Source organism: Plasmopara halstedii (genome assembly GCF_900000015.1).
Source record: "Plasmopara halstedii genome assembly, contig: Scaffold_2386, whole genome shotgun sequence".
In the NCBI taxonomy this organism is placed as follows: domain Eukaryota; phylum Oomycota; class Peronosporomycetes; order Peronosporales; family Peronosporaceae; genus Plasmopara; species Plasmopara halstedii.
In genome coordinates this window covers 1,133,266-1,150,085 of record NW_020189293.1, presented here as the reverse complement: position 1 = coordinate 1,150,085, position 16,820 = coordinate 1,133,266, and the positions used below count along the sequence as shown (strand labels likewise).

At 43.4% G+C, this 16,820-nt stretch overlaps 4 protein-coding genes across 4 annotated transcripts; all 4 read right to left on the bottom strand.

Annotated features, from left to right (window-relative positions):
• Window positions 1-317: 317 nt before the first annotated feature.
• Window positions 318-1,272, bottom strand: PHALS_14954 (uncharacterized protein). The gene has a single exon (XM_036407141.1). The coding sequence runs from the start codon at window positions 1,026-1,028 to the stop codon at window positions 825-827; it is 204 nt and encodes a 67-aa protein (XP_036263396.1). The 5' UTR covers window positions 1,029-1,272; the 3' UTR covers window positions 318-824.
• A 184-nt stretch (window positions 1,273-1,456) lies between these two features.
• PHALS_03680 (drug metabolite transporter superfamily) lies at window positions 1,457-3,023 on the bottom strand (the record flags this gene model as incomplete). The annotated part of the gene is made up of 6 exons (XM_024717936.1): window positions 1,457-1,485; window positions 1,579-1,621; window positions 1,691-2,584; window positions 2,651-2,707; window positions 2,771-2,820; window positions 2,879-3,023. The coding sequence occupies 6 exons, from the start codon at window positions 3,021-3,023 to the stop codon at window positions 1,457-1,459; spliced, it is 1,218 nt and encodes a 405-aa protein (XP_024583384.1).
• A 1,619-nt stretch (window positions 3,024-4,642) lies between these two features.
• On the bottom strand, window positions 4,643-5,437 carry PHALS_03679 (Domain of unknown function DUF4203; the record flags this gene model as incomplete). The annotated part of the gene is made up of 1 exon (XM_024717934.1): window positions 4,643-5,437. The coding sequence occupies one exon, from the start codon at window positions 5,435-5,437 to the stop codon at window positions 4,643-4,645; it is 795 nt and encodes a 264-aa protein (XP_024583383.1).
• Window positions 5,438-13,498: 8,061 nt separating this feature from the next.
• PHALS_03678 (Phosphoprotein involved in cytoplasm to vacuole targeting and autophagy) lies at window positions 13,499-15,912 on the bottom strand (the record flags this gene model as incomplete). Its single annotated transcript, XM_024717933.1, has 2 exons — window positions 13,499-15,816; window positions 15,879-15,912. The coding sequence occupies 2 exons, from the start codon at window positions 15,910-15,912 to the stop codon at window positions 13,499-13,501; spliced, it is 2,352 nt and encodes a 783-aa protein (XP_024583382.1).
• Window positions 15,913-16,820: the final 908 nt, after the last annotated feature.

The window sequence follows — 16,820 nt, the reverse complement described above, 5'->3', positions numbered from 1 at the left end:
TGTGTTAACAATATTTTTTAACAGTCATGGCAATTTTGGAATTCTATACATCAAATCCTTGAGTTTACTGGAAGCTTTGAAATCGCCGCCTTGATAAAGCATGACGTGGTAAAATCAGCTACCGAACAATAATTTAAACTTATTTCTACATAAGCATCAAATACAATTGATAGATGTAGCAACAAGGTGGACTTAATCACACTACTGTACAACATCCTTTTTTTGGCACAATCGCATAGACAATTTTTCCCAATCAATTGCAACGGCAACTACTGTGGATTGGTGATGCTGAATTCTGTCGTAATCGACGCGGGCTACAACATGTTCGTGGCTCACTGATGGTGCGGATATGAGTGACTCGCCTAGCTGTAATATCATGATAGGCAGTCATGCTTTCGTGTTGTCACAATAAATGATACCAAATAAGTAAAATAGCCATTATTAACAAAGAACAATTGCTGAGAAATTCTTCTTATAACCAATTCGATATTTTCGGCGAGATTTAATGCGAATTCGAGGCCGAAATGACCATAATTCGTTTTTTACGCTATATTTGTGTCTGTCAATATATTTGTCCAGGGGGTCTAGACTGTGGGAGGCGCAAGTTGAAGATTTCAGAGAAATCATCCGTTGTCTGTTCTGGACCGACAGTTTAAACCTTCGCCACGGTGACAGGGTCATGACTGAATCAAATCAAATCGAACTCGTGCGCAGATCGACACAATATGATTAAATGGTATTCGAAGCGATTTAATTGTACTTGAACTTTGGGACACACATAGAAGGCAGCTTTTGCGCTTGTGTGTGTCGATAAGTAATAGCGATCAAGAACCTTCACGGCGGCGTTGTCGTCGGTACTCTATCGGGCTCTTTAAAGACTGAACAATGCGCACGACAACTATGTCGTTTGGTGTAAGCAATGCGACTTCACGGCGGCGTCGGTGAAATAAGTTACTGCGGCGGAGCTGCTTCTCGGCACAATCGCTGCTGGACGCATGTTTATCTCGTCGGCGAAACGGGTTGAGCATTAACTTAAGCTGCGCTTGCGCCAAACGTAGCACGTTGTGATGTGGAGTTGGTCATATGCTGCGCTTACGCATGCAAGTAATAAGCGATCCCGGTACGATCGGTGCCTAAACGAAAGGTAATGCCATGTGGTGGGTTTACGTACCGTCTAAACTTAATTCGTGCCTAGTACGTAAAGGCAGTACGGCGAGTTCTAAAATTGCGATACTTCATTAGTATATAACATTTGATAAGTATCGATTCTCGTCATTGTTAGTACGATTGCTACACATATGATTGATTCTATTGCGAATGTCCAGCATATAAAGAAGCTTAGATTGACAATGTTTCAAAAGCTGAGGAAAACAATACCGCATTAGTGCGTCTAGACAAAGAGGCTACGGTGGGCTTTTTAACCTGGTGAGCAGATTTTCAACTGGTATCGTTTTTCTTAGAAGCGAGTATGCAATCCTCGATAACCTAGTAAAGATTAGATCGTTTGGAACGAGAAAAAGCTGGATGAGATAAACAATGGTGGTCTCCTTAGTATAAAAGTGCGATTAACTTTCTTACAATAATCAAGATGGCACGGGTTGACCTGTAAAAAAATCACACGCTGATGCACAAAACAGCTTCCACGTTTCTAGATGGCTATACGGCTGTATAGCATATTTTGAGGCCTCACAACTAGACTTTCTTCGACACACTGAGTTTCTTTAGTTGATTCTTCATGAGGTGGATGGGTGGCGCTAATTTCTAGCATAAAAAATCCTGCCATGACCAAAGCTGAACCGACAATGCATTCCCATGAAAAATTTGTGTTGTGCATTAACGTGTCCATGAGTCCCGACAGGGGAATAGTGAGCATAAATCCAACACTGGTCTCGAGGGGAGACGTCCAGCACACAGCAAACGTAAAAAATACGAAATTGGTTGCGAACATGACAATTGCAGATGCGAGCATAAGATTTCCGTTTGTTGTAGGTGGGAACCCAATCGGCTCATAGAGAGATTGAAACGGACTGTACGCAAAGAAAATTGTGCCAATTAACCAAGCTGGGATTGTGAATACCCCGCTCATGCCCATCATGATCATAAGAGTCGACGTGTCATTCATTTCTGCACCAGCAGTGAGAGCCACGGTTACTGTGTAACCCGCGTTAAGTACTGCCGACGTCAGCATCATCAATCCTCCAACGGTAGAATTTTTAATTTCAGCACTGTCATCGCCTTGATAAAGAACAACCATCATCACTCCAATAAAAGCCAATAAGACACCAAGCCCTTTTTTCACGGCGAATTTCTCATTCAATAAGCAGATCGAGAAACAATACACAAAGAGGGGTGAACTATTGAAAATGGCCGCCCCCGCAGCGACTGACAAGCTTTGAAGCGATGAAAACCAAAAGTAATCGGCAATGAGGTAGAAAACACCAAGCAACGCGGATAATCGCACGAGTTTATTCAACGGGACGATCGAATGACGCTGTAACACACTCACAGCGTCAAAACCAGCCTGGCGATCTTCCAATGTACCCCAGATGCGATAGTAGATAAGGATGATGGGCAGCAATAAAACCTTGCATACACACGTATCAGGCTGATATACTTTTCTCGACAAATCTTTCAAATATTTTGTACCCACCGGTGCAGCATGGCAGAAACACATAACAAAAAATGGTTTTACAAAGTTGTCAGCCGTCTTCAGAAACGTAAATTACTATTGATCACTATTTTACGGTTTCGGTAGCACGATAATAAATACCTGTAGATGCTGCACAGACTCAGCCTGAAAGATGGTCGTCCAGATCACCACTACAGAAAATACAGTTAGATATTGATACCTACACAGTCTTAAACCTTAATGATCCACCAGATAGAGCGAACAGTCCTATATATTTCGTGTGGAAATATTCTTTGGTCTCTTCTTCAGTTTTAAGGTTTGTATTGTCAAGCAATGTAACGTGTTCATTAATCATATACTTGACCACAGGCACAATCTCGCCCCTGTACGACATATCGACGGGCTCGTGTGGAAGATTTTCGAATGACAGACACATCAGTCACAAATCTGATTCCGATGGTCAAATTTGATCTTTTGCGGGAAGGTCTAAAATTTGTATGCAAGAACGGGACAATATCATCAAATATTGTAAAGCAAAACTTATTTTAAATGGTCGCGAACGCATAGCAGAGCTATTCTGACGCTCACTATAGCAATAGTTTCACACTAATGAGCTAGAGTTAGTGTGCAACTCCTTTGAAGATTACAATGAGCGAAAGTGCTGAAGTGAATTTTGTTAGACCCGCTGTTGCCTGTTGTGCCTGTTAAGGCATCATCTTGTCCTTACAAACTAGCACATGGTGACAGTGGCTCGTACGCAAAATACAATGTGTAAGCATTGTATAAAGACGTTGAAAGCTGGATTCAATTCTGGTCAAAGCTATAACAGCCGTAGCACTGATATGGTCGCTTATATTCAAGGACGGAATTTCAAAAGCTTAGTCGAAAAAGAAATATCCTGTGTAGAAACTCCAGTTTAGCGTGCGACAAATGTAGATCGTCGTAATGAGGATAAATACATTATATTTTAAAAATTGACAGCATTTCAATAGGAGTCACATGCCATTGTACTGACTTCGGCATCTCAGCATATAACTCTTTGCAGCAAGCCTGCAGGCAGGTTGATAGCGCGTTGCACAATCTGCCTTGCCAATTTTGTCTGTAAGAAGCTATTCATTAAAATATAGCCAAGTCGCCCTTGGCTTATTTTGTGCTTCCCTTTGAGATAGTTTGCACAAACCCTTTCACTTGATATAGTGAAAGACCACACATCCGCGGTTTTGGCAATATACAAGCTGCGTGTCATATTATCTCGCCTCAAGAGGAAAACCACGTTTCATTGTTAGCTATTATCAGATGTTATTGCTCGGTATAAGTGCGCTACGCCTCCTTCTACAGTCCGATAACTCTTTAAACATCGTGCAGTTCAATATTAGTAAGTTATACGCATTCAGAGCAATATAATTTGTATTATATAGAAAAAGAAGCACGAAACAATTAGATAAAACACGCAGCCCGAGTTATCCTTTCCCTGACTGTATACTTTGATAGTACAGTATTCTTCAGAATTGTAAGCTATTTGCTTTTGTGGCAAATAATCCAATAGATATTTTTTGTACTGACTATTGTGAAAAGTAGTAGAGTGTTCGTCAATGTTGATGACAAGAACTATCCAAATTGCGCGAAATCACCGATGTGCTACAACATTACGTCGAAAACAAAGCGTAGGTTGTCGTTATATTGTAATAGGCAAGCAGGCCAAATGCAGTGTGAACACTTCGCGCTATTCCCACACAGACCATCTAACTCACAATCATATCATTCAAGGTTTAGAGGTTTCGTTTTGAATACATTTTCTTGCTTTCAACTACAGAGCGAGCGTCAACATATGCATAGAGTAAAGGAACGTTGTAACAAAGAAGTTCACTTTGTAATTTGTAACAAGCCCTCGGATGAGAAAACAACATTTTACCAACGCAGAAGAGAGACGCATACAAACGTCAGATGGTGAAAAGTTCAAAATGTGCTACGCACTTCTATGCATATTAACATGATAGCTTATAAAGCAACAACTTAACTGCGTCCAGTCTTCTTGATCTGAATGAATAGACCCAAGACAAACACTACAAACATTGCTGCAAGATAACCCCACCACGCTTGCGGAATATCGTACACATAGTCACCCTTTTGATCTTTGTGGCGATAATCGTCAATGGCCCCGAGCCGTGGAAAGTCTCCAATGAAGTATCCGACACCATTGACAAGCACAACCGCTCCAACCAACGCCGTGGCCGCAATAATCGCAAGACGTTCGACCTTGAATGCCACAAGACCACATATAATACCGAACACAATCGCCAAAATCAGCAATCCTGTAGTTGGGTCATTCGGGTACATATGGTAACCAAACGATGCATTGAAGATTGTGGCCAAGAAAACACCACCAGCTGCACCAATGAGAAACACTCCCGCATTGTAAATGAACACCACAAGAGACCCAACAATGAGACCACCAATGAGAAATGCAATCCAGAAGGCCGTGCGCTCGTAAGACTTGCCATCTACAATGTACAATACGATGGCTGAGACGAAAAACCCACCCACGAGAAAGCCACAAGCAAACATAGTGGGACGCAAAAGTTTGTAGCCACACGTGGTCATAGCAGCACCAACGATGATCGCAATGACGGCAGCAACGCTAGGGCCAACTTGAATAGAGTCCGATATGCCATTGACAATGCCTTCGCTTGATGAGGAGCCACGAAAAGACACATTATCGCTATCGTCATCATCGTCTGCACTGGTAATAGACACCAAAAGTCCTAGTATGGGTAATAGCAGCATCGGCTGCAGCTTAAATGCAGTCATTCTCACTGGTTGTCGTTTGTGGTCGATCGGCAAATCTAAGAATGACGGAATGTTCATAGAAACAACAGACTGTACTTTTAAACAGTGGTTCAGGACTACATGTTGATTCGCTATAATTTGTTATTTGAGAAGATGAAAATGGTGATTCGCTAAAATACTGTGCTCATTTCTCATATTCTACATTTCTTTCCGCAAAAGTACTGTACAGATTTTCTAACTGGATTTATATCGGAGGACTAAAAAATTTGAAGGAGAGAGGCTTAATTGTACGCTGATTGGTTGAAGCGGGGTACCCACAGTAATCAGCTTACTGTTATAATTTGACTTCTACAAAAATACGGTAACTACTGTTTGAGAAGTACCCATTTACCAGCATTTGCATCAGCACAAAATAAGCATGAGTGTGTAAGTTAATACAAACGTGTTATTACCTTTGAGAGGTATGATTCGTAGTTGCGCTGCATACAAACTGATTATTCCGATGCGATTATATTTCTCATACCCAAGCCGCCACAATAATTGTCATGCCTTAAAGTGCAATCGTACTTGGTTTACGCGGCACTCGCGCGTCCGTTGCAAAGCTATCCAAACAACTACTGTTTTTGGAATCGCGCAATCTCAAACCTTTATTGTGCTCATTTTCCTGAGCAATTTCAATCAAGAGTTCCTAGGTTAACTGGCAACCATAGATTAAATCCAAACTACCGATCTTCTTTTAGGTGATTCTCGGTGAAAAACCCAAGACATTCACCAATGGGAATGTCCCCAGTGGGTCTCCGATCAGCGACCAAACATACCCGTCCTCAACCGGCGATACATGGACTATTTGTTTCAAAATGAGGAGGCGATTACTCTCCGCTGCACAAGTGCCTTTGATTATCGGCGGTATGTTCCGTTGTAAAGTCCACGACAATAACTATTTCGTAACCAACAGAAGACGTGGCTCGAACAATCCAGCTTGCTTTGATGCAAGCGAATAATCGTGACGACTTTTTCCCAAGTCATGTTGTGACTACGGTATTCTAAGCCGACAAATGTGCTTGTCGGTTACAGAGAGCCGACACGTCTATGACTGTGAGCCTTTCGCAAAACAAGCGCGAGAAAGGCGCACCGCCAGCGCATTCTCAATCCGCAGCTCATCAATACTCGGGGGCATCGTCTGCACTATGATGAGCAGCGTCTGGGGCAATCTGTAATCCATACGAGGAATGTTCATTAAGTAAACGAAGCTGTTGAAAGTGACGCTGTGGGGGTATTTGACTAGGCTCGCGCATATGACGCTCAAGGGTTTTGCTGATTCAGCAAAACCCTTGAGCGTCATTTCATTTTTAGCTACAAATCCTGGATCTCGACGCGAACGTCGAGATGATGACCCACCACCAAAATTTCTCATGCTACAAACCTCGTTCGATTACTAGAGGAAGCTGTTAGCCACCATTACTGGCTGTTTTCTTGGCAAAGTTGTTCACCTCTCATTACATGCTTGTGGGAAGTGCACTTAGACAGGCTACCCTATCACTTCTCTTAGAAAGGTAAAGATCGATCGGGCCCTTTATTATGGCATCAGGGCGATCTTGTTGCAGTATAACCTCAAGCTTTCGCGAGTTTTCCGACTGAGGAAAATTTGAACACATGACCAGGTAGTGGTAACAGCCGTAATATACACACTAGCCGGAATTCGTTGCATATGAATGTGGTCTGCCCGTTTATTATCGAGTAGTGCCGGTGCTGAGAGCACATCCGCCACCACATGAGTATATATACCTAACCACTAAGATATCATTAGCAAAGAAGTTTTATCATTTTAAATTTCCTTTTGGGGATGTCGTGACGATATCGCTGTGCGGTTTAAAAAATCATAAGCGGACTAAAGTCAAGCAGGTGCACTTTAGCCTTATGAACCATATTTCGCTGCGAATGGTTGCATGTGCTTTATTCTAGGCAGACTTCAGCTGACAGGACGAGAACGCAATCTTGTTTCATGCCCACTAGCATCTGCTTGGAGCAAAGCGCAGCCATTGCATAGGCTAAGGCACCACAGATCACAGACGGCGTAAAGTGGCCGATTCAATTCGAAAGAATCAGACTCGGGGTACACACAAAGATTTCTATCACAGTCTTTAAAGTCGTCTCTTCTTCTTCTGCCGATACCTCACAATATTTGACATTCGTCGTAAGAAAAGTGGTGAGGGTCGTGCCATGCCGGCATATTTGGCACTGTTTTTGTGCAAGTAGTTGGCCGGGTCAAGTCAATATAACAAGAACTTTAAAGGCCATTCTAATAGATTCTTTCTCCGCGCAAAATCAGCCCGCTAATTCCGCTTTCCAATAAAGCCTTCAAAGGCCTTATTGTTAGGCTTCAAGAACACTTGTCTAGATCGACAAATATCTTCTTTAAACACATTCGTACAAACACCACTCATGTGTGTTTCTGTGATTATACTTATCTAACTTCTGATGTTCTACACAAACATCTTGTCGAACTTGGTTTGAGCATAGGTACGATACGGTCAGATTAATTGTGTCACCAGACGATCGAAAATTGCTGATGCATAAGACAGTCCTTGCGAAATTTCCAGCCACCACAGAGCATCCCGCTCAGAGCAGGTATCACGTGAGAGGGATATTACTGTCTATTACCATCAGTCGATACTCACCATCGACCAGATCAAGAGTACAGAAAATGATGCAGCTTGTCATGTTATTTTGCAGCACATTCTTCTCCGCGTACAGCGCACGACCTCTGGCTCATACCAAGATCTTTCCCTTACATCAAACGCATCTCTGAGTTAGGCCAATCGCCATGAACCGAAAAATTTGGCTTCGTGATTTTAGTCATTTTCATGACACACTATCCTATTTGGATATAACCTTCAAACAGGATCTCGGTATCCCGTCGGGATAATCCTCCATTAACGTAAAAAAGTTCCACGACTTTTTGACGGAATCATTTTCAGCCTCGTTAATGCTTTAGCAGGGGGGAGTGAAGGAAGACTTATATTTTACAGACTATCCGGTTCCCGGGAAAAAATATTTTTATGCCTCTTATACACGAAGCTTCATTACCCCGGACGATGGATCCGCCAAGCGGTATTGCTGATCGAGCAGTACAACCACACCATGACAAGGATAAATCGTATATTTTCATAGCTTATCCTTTCTACACAATTTACAATCCCATTTTAACTCCAAGGGCTCGGAAGGATATAAAATTAGCTCATAGTTGCTCTTTACTGCCTAGCCGATGATAAATTATGTGGACTTTGATAGATATTTATCGTAGCTCACCTTGAGGGAGATACGATCTGAAGACTAGGATATCAAATCGCCCATTTACGTCACATCTCGAGACTTGGTCGATACTAGAAGCACGTAGCAAAATTATTGCTATCGATAATGGGGTTTCTAATGTCTTACAGATTATCTACTGCAGCTTAGTGCCCGCGCGAAAAGCGATTCGTCTACCTGACAGAGGTCATTCATGTTACGCAGATACTCTTCAAGAAAGAAGTGCAGGGAATCCCATGTCCCGTAATTTTCCAGAATTCCATGTCTTGATTGAAATTATATATCGAGTCTAGGAACCAGGCTAGATAGGGATCCAGGCTTCGTTTGAAGGTGCAATGACTTTTACCAATGCACCCATCACAATTGCATAAACTATGTATCTATATATGGTAGCTACAATGCCTCCGCGTACTGTCTACTAGTCTTAGCAGTTTGGCGTATTCGTACCTGATCGACGCTATTGAACGTTGATATTTGCAGCCGATCAACTTATTGATTAGACGTCATGCCTCTTACCTGGGGTGCAGCGAGGCTGCCGTAGCGTTTTTTGCTTAGAGGCAGCTAAGCTTCGGCCATCGACCTTACGCTCTTTAGAAATACGAGGTCTAGTGCAGCGAAACCCAATTCGCTGCCTCCAAGTGTACAGAAAATCTTAATGTTTTCTTCGCTCATAACTGTATTTAGCTGTTTTAGTTGCGGCAGAGCCGTCAATATCTAAAACCCTTTGTATTCCTGATTAATATAGTAAAATATAATTGATATTGAAATATGTATTACCTCTAGCAATTAGTGGCTTAATTTTACGGTGTAGCCACACCACAGTGTGATTATGCCAGCATGTGTAATCCACACCTATGTACGGTCACACCATCTTGTCCGACCCGTCCTTTCATACAAGAGTACGTACAACCTCGTTACACTCTCCCCATCAAAATTGTAAGTATCCTCAATTCACATTTAACGGTCGCCTCATACGAGGCTCGCATGTCTGATACAGCTTTACGTTCTTAAGAACACTTTTAACATTATCCGCTCTATGAGCACTGTATCTACGACACGCAAAAATACCCAGCCTCGCCGGTAGTTAGGGCGCCCACGAGCAAAGCCCTTCTTCTGCACAGGGTGCATCTCCGGATAGTACGCCCGCGACTTCACGAGAAGCAAATCCCAAGCCCTCGGCAACTGGGTGTGACACAACGCGCCCGCCCCGGGCGACGGATTCCTTCGTCGAGGAGTTGAAGGAAGTCGATTACGAGTCGGATTCATCTTTCCCAGCATGGGAAGACGAGGATGGAGGGCGCCAACACGTCGTGAGACCAGCTCAAACCTTGCGGGCACCGTGTCCGTTCCCCGACCTCTCGGCTTCCAGGGGAAGTGGTATTATTTCCAATCGTCTCGATGAGGCACAGGAGCAGCAATTGGAGTCTGCTCACAGGGCAGCTCTCATGTGCTTGTATCCACGTTCGGTCTTATCCCCTCGTGTGGAGTACGGGTTCCGCTCGGCAGATCCCGCTACATAAGCGAAAGACGCGATTACTCGATCGTCAGGCGTCTTTGTTGTCGAATTTCCGGCCACTACACAATGTAAGCTTGCTCAACGACAGCTCTCCGAGCTCGAGTTTTGGTACCACAAGGAATCCCAATGTATCGGTACCGTGCTCGACTTCGAGCGCTCCTGTACCCTCAATGTGTACCATCTTTTCGTGGCTAGCACAAATAAACGTTTTTTGAGTTTTGCACGTTGTCCAAATGGTATTTGAATTAACGGGCCTCTCCTTAGCAAGCCGAGAACTCTTCCAAATCTGGCATAGTATGTAAGCCCAGGAATAAATTGAAGTCGCTGAGGCGTAACCTTTTTGATGGCAACAGTGCTGGCTACGTTGCATTCGTTTGTGCAGTATTTCCAATTCTAATCGTTGTTCTTCGACCTTGTTGGGGATTTGAAATAGAAGTGCGATGTCGCTACTTTGCAATTTCGATTCCCAGTGACAAAGAAATGCTAGCATATTTTTTAATTTGGCCTTGATGATCAATATGTTCAGCTATATTCGATCAATTAAGATCTTTGTCGCACCAATCAAGTTGATTTTTTGCTCATAGAAGGCTCATGGCAGTGAAGCAAATTTGTATATGCTTTTCGCTGTAGTCATTAAAAAGCCCGAGCCGTAACTAGTATCACAGTCATCATGAACTGGTTAAGCTGTATGGGGTCCACTGGTCTACAGGCTAAGCTTCAAGTCGATTATCCAATAATTATCGCCCAGTCTTTCTTTGAATGTTTGTTATAATGAATGAAGACAGATAGTGCACCTGCGTAAGCCACGCAACATATGAAAAATAAACTCATACGACACTAACGTTATATCACTCACTATCACAGCTTAAATCCGTCTCCGGACGGGCAAAATTGAGCTCAAATAAAAAGTAGATTTTCTAAGCGAGAAAAATGTCATTGTCTAATCTAAGTTGGGTCGGGGAGATATTGGTGTGTTGAGATAAAGACATAGCACAGTTGCCAAAACGTTTGTGCGCCAGTTATTGTGCTCTGATTTTTAACGTTTTGCAAATGCTTTTAGTCAAGCTGGTCATACCTATAAGCCTAAATTACCATCCAGACTCCCTCAATCGCGCCCTCAGCGCTGGAATATTTCCCAAGAACTCCGCGGTCAAGATGACCGGAACGAAGTAGTGAGCTTGATGGTCGTCGCCTGAGAATGAAAGGGTGACGGGCGGCCTGAGCCCGATTTCTGGTCTCGGCGGCTGCGATGGAAGCTCAGGCCTGAAGAGCAACACAATAGAATGCGGCCAGAGCCGACATCACCGTCGTTGCTATTCCATCAGGGCTAAAATGTCACCAGGATTCTATGGGTTGATGGGTGGCCAGGATCTGACTCCCGGTCTAGGTGTCAGGATAGAGTTGAAACCCAAGAGGGAAGTAACGCGATAAAAACATTGTCTCCGCAATAATTATGGGGACCGAAAAATTGGCTCGCTTTCAGTGCGCGAAGGGGCAAAAACGACCCGAGAGATGGATGCGATCAGCCCTGGACAACGCGCGTTCTCTGGGTAAAAGGCGGTAAAACCGCTTTAAATTGTGCACCTACCGAGATGTTGGTACGCTAAGGTCGACTCTGAGCCTGTCTTAACCTACCTTAAGAATCAGAATTGTGCTCTAGCTTTCCGTCGATAAAATAAGCCCTGGCGTACTTTAGCTCGGATACATGCATGCACACCCAGCGCCACTAACTTCGAAAATGTACGGCCGCACTACATGAAGCCATGCAGCTTCCCACATATGCCTTTCTTGACGATACTTTGGGAAATATGGGACATTATTGCGTTGAAGTGCAGGTCAGAAAGCCACGAAGAAGTGATAGTCAGGTGAAAAATGACACAGGTTTTGGTCTTTTCAACACTTTCTCATCGAAACTTTGGAAAATATGGGACGTCATTGCTTTGCAATGCAGGTCACAAGCCACGAAGAAGTGATATTCAGGTGAAAAACGACACTGGTTTTGGTCTTTTCGATAATCTATAGTTTTTAAGTTCTAGGTTTCTTCCACCGATTAATGTGTTTTCACATCATAAAATCAGAAGCCCCGCTCAAACCAAATCCACGAGCTATATGAGTTTGGCCAGGCTGCATGCACCCTGGTGACCGGTATATGCACATAGTTAATTCGGAAGAAATTTGAGCTCGATGAAGCTGTCCTGAGATTCCGCCTGTAGCTGTGGTCATGCACTAAGCGATGCCCTAATGGTCGCTGGTTCGATAATTGGCAAGAGCAACTTTTTCTGCGCCCTTTTGAATGCAGGTAAATTACTTTGCAAGCGACTAAGAGGCTTCCAAACCTACTGAAGCATGTGCTGCGCGCGATATCACGACCTAGTTTAGGCAAGCGGCAGCCTCACATACCGAGTAAACAAGGATCGCTTTGATGGTATTCTAAACTTCTGGTTCTTACTATTTGTAATGTGGATTCGAGCCCGATACCGAACAATCGAGTTCAGTCTATAGCCGACTTCGGGATGGCAACTCGTAAAAGGAACACCAGGTATAAATTCAGTGGAATGCAGCAATGTTTAATATTTAGTCAAGGCCGGGTAGGTTGAGCCATGATGAGATAACACAAAGCATCTTCAACTGAAAATTGTCGACACGAAGGCGAGCCAACTTTACACTGACAGCATCAATCTCACCGTTGGTGCATTGAAGCGACATCCGCGCAATATCTAATCTACAGCTGTACTTATCAAAGCAAGCGTATATTGGGAGTGAAGTTTTAGTCTTCATATCGAAAGTGACATATTTGGATAATCAAACTAATACTGATTACTGTATTCGATGATAAAAGCTGTTTACACTGCATTTACAAATTTACATTATGTTTTGTACAATTGCACAAATGTGTCATATGTGTTACATCGAAAGTCAGAAATTCTCGATAAACCTTACAAATTCACAAAATTTTTCGCAAAGCTCCAAAGCACTCACTTTCATGTCAGCGAGCAGTAAATTGTTACAAATCTTTAGAGTTAGAGCATTAATATCTGTAGTTGCGGACTTATATTTGTAGAAGACTACAAGGAAAATCAAATCATACCAAAGAGGAAAGATATGACAACATTATGTCTCACTAGATTGAAGCATCGCGTGTGTAAACTATCAAAAACGACCAAGTTGAGAGCCTTGTAACTATTAACGATAGCTTTGCTTGGTTGTGAAATAAAAGTGAAAGAGATCCATTCAGCTTTTTCTTGTAAAATGACAATCTAAAGCAATCGCGCTAACTCATCGCGCAAATTACGATAATTTGCTAATTCATCGTCAAACATAGAGGCCAGTGCAGCTTCATGCTTTGTGTCAAAGACTTTCCCTGTTTTTCCTGGTGAATTGAGTGGTGCGAGTGTAGACAAAGACTTGCTTAAGCGCGGTGCGTTCTTCAATTGATGAAGAAAGTTTCCAACCGATGCAGTATTCAACGACGGGCTCAATGTGCTACCATGTTCTGTTGAGACTGAATCGACGGTCGTAGTAGCGCTTGATAACCCATCACTGATCACAAAAGGCAGATTTAAGGGATCCAAATCACCATGTTGATCTTCTATTTCATCAGCGCTACCATGCGAAAACGACGGACGAACAGACGAACTGCTATCACTTGAGAGCGCAAAACCGAAGGAATCAGGAGTATCTGGTGAAAATCCCCACGTGGTGACACCACTGTTTCCAAAGTCAGGCGAAAAATTGCGGTGTTCTATAGCAACTATTCTTGCGGGTGATGAATTCTTTTTATCGTATACAGCCCGCTGAAATCGATCTGTCGTGACAAATGTCGGCAAATTACTCGAGTTGGAACGTAGCTGACTCTTGGTATACACATAACCCGGAGAAACGGACAGTAATTCACTAGGATTTGCTTGAAATGGCGGGCTTACCGTTACAGCGGTTAAATTTTCCGCAGGTGCATGGGGCATTGTCCGTAAATTCATTGAAATCGCTGTCGCCTCTGTAGCGGCTATCGTTGCAGATTTATTGTTTTCTGATTGTTGAGAACGCTCAATTCCCCCTGCAAGGGTTGTAAAGGAAATGGATTCAAAGCTATCCGAGATAAATGCACCACTAAACGACGTTTTTCGACGTGGAACACTTTGCTGCTGTAGTTGCGGGGACGAACCACTATCAAGGGAAAATCGTTCGAACGATCCTGTGGCAGGGTTGTGCTCAGAAGACAATTTACGCATGAGTGCTGGAGAGTTATGTCTAAGTGACGCGACTGTCTTCGGATGACGAGGTGGCGTCGGCATACAATGATAGGCTGCAGTACTTGTGCTTGTGTCAAGATGGATACCATCATCAGATGATCGCTGAGATGAATGTAGTTCGGTCGCATTATCATGACGATCACCATGTCCCTCCCATAGTAGTTGTTGTCGGTGCTGAAATGCAAGAGAAGGTGACGATGAGCGTTCATGGTCTCGTTCGATCGTGACATTTCCGTATCCATACGGTGCTGCTGCCACATTCGGATTTGTGACGGAATTTCGAAGACGTAGTTCGTTTTCACCTCCATAAGAATGTGCATGCTTAATGACTGCATCCATATCTCGATTAGCAGCAACAGCGATACCGCCTTTACTACTCACACGAGGGATAGCCATCGGCTTTGACATTCCTATTTGTGTTTGCAACTCATCGTCTCTTTGGCTGTCATTTGAATCATCTGTGCTCGATTGCTGCTGTGCGGACGCTGGAATTGAGAGAGGAGATGATCGACGATGCTGAGTTTTGATATCCTCACTCAGTATCTCTGCATCACTCACTGGTACAAACGAGCCAGTGTGCGAATTCATATTTCGCAAGGGTGGATTCTTCATCGCTGCGCTCGTGACAGGTGCGCTCGCAGACGCTAAGTCTGGAAATTCAGGTACGTAATCCTGTATGATAAAGTTATCTTGCAAAATTCGTGACGGTGCCACGAGTCCTTGTTTCTGTGTAAATTGATCACAATCACGTCGATAGACTGCAGCTACTTTCAACACCCCGAATGGAGTCACAATAGGAATGAATGAGTATCCGCTTGTAGCAACATGCTGCGTTTCAAACGCAACGCGCATTGCTTCACTTGTTGGTGTAGCGTGCATTGTGTAGCTGAGCATGGAAGGATAGGATTGTGTGAAAAGACGGTGCGCTGGAAGCTGTCGCATGAATGAAAAGAGCGCACGTAGCAAAACACTGATTCTCTTGCACACCTCTTTTAATTGCTGAATCACATCATGTGTCGAGCTCATATGAGCAGTTGAACTCTCTTCATCTACTGCAAAAGTGACACTCCAGCGCTCAAGCAAAACTTTATGACTACCTGCATCCCAGAATATATCAATAGCTAGCGGTAAAGTGACATCTTTCTTCCAAGCAGTCATAGCATCTCGAACGACTTGGACCTCCTCAATATCGAGATTAAATCGAGCTCGACGACTGCCACGACGTAAATCTGGTTCGGTGTGGAAGTTCACGCGACTTTGAACAATTAACTCTGCCGCTTTGTACAGAAATTCGAGCACAACTTGCTCAGTTTTCGTCCGGCCAGCTGCGTTGATAAGTAAGATTAGAAATGATATTTTATGGGGAATTATGTCGGTAAAGACGTACTAGAAGACCGTGGAGGCGGCGCTGTGTAGTGCATTTTCTTAGCACTAGAGTGTAATTCAGAGTCTGAGATTTGATGAGATGGTGGATGAGATGAGCGATTGGAATCAGACAAGTCCACGGACGACAGCATGGCCTGTCGGGCGTTCTTCTCTTGAATATTGCAAGATGGTAATTTCTAGCATGATTATAACCAATCCACAACCAGGACGAGAATTATATGCTAATTATTTACTAAATATTAGAGTGCTTCACAGCTTCAAATAATGTTACCGTTCACCTGAGAAAACGTTTGATATGTCGGGGTCATATCAATATCCGCTATTCTCTTCTAAATTTCTTAGAAGGACGGTCTTTGATGATTGCGTAGTTTTCTTTGTGCGTGGTATCGTAGTTCTGTAGCAGAACGATAGAGAGAAAAGGGCATTGCAGCAAATATTCCGAAGGCGAAAATGCAGAACTCTAGGCGGAGTATTGGTCAAAAATATTAAGGAAAATTGTTTTTCGTCTTGAATAGACGCGAAGGTGCCGAATCGTATTTTATTCTATTCAGGTGCTGCTTGATGAAGATACGTCGCCTCACCTGTCTAAAAGCTTAATTAAACCACCTCCAGTGAAGCAAACGACCGACCAGAGCGTCATTCGTTGCTTTGTCTAAGGCAGGCATGGTGGGGTCTAATCACAACCAGTACTTGCTGCTAACAGACCCACTCTTCTCGATGAGACAGCTAATTTAGCTACTGACCAACCTCCGGTAAGAAGCTACACCGGCAAAGACAAGTAGCTCCACTCGGTTTTTAAAACTTGCTGATGGAAAGACCGGCAATGCTGCCTCTTCTATCGAAAAGCCAGAGATGGATGTTGTTCCGGGTCATAATTGGCATTTGGGTTTGATTGTTTGAGATGCGGGTATTCTCTCTCTTCATCAAATACTGATTAGGAACT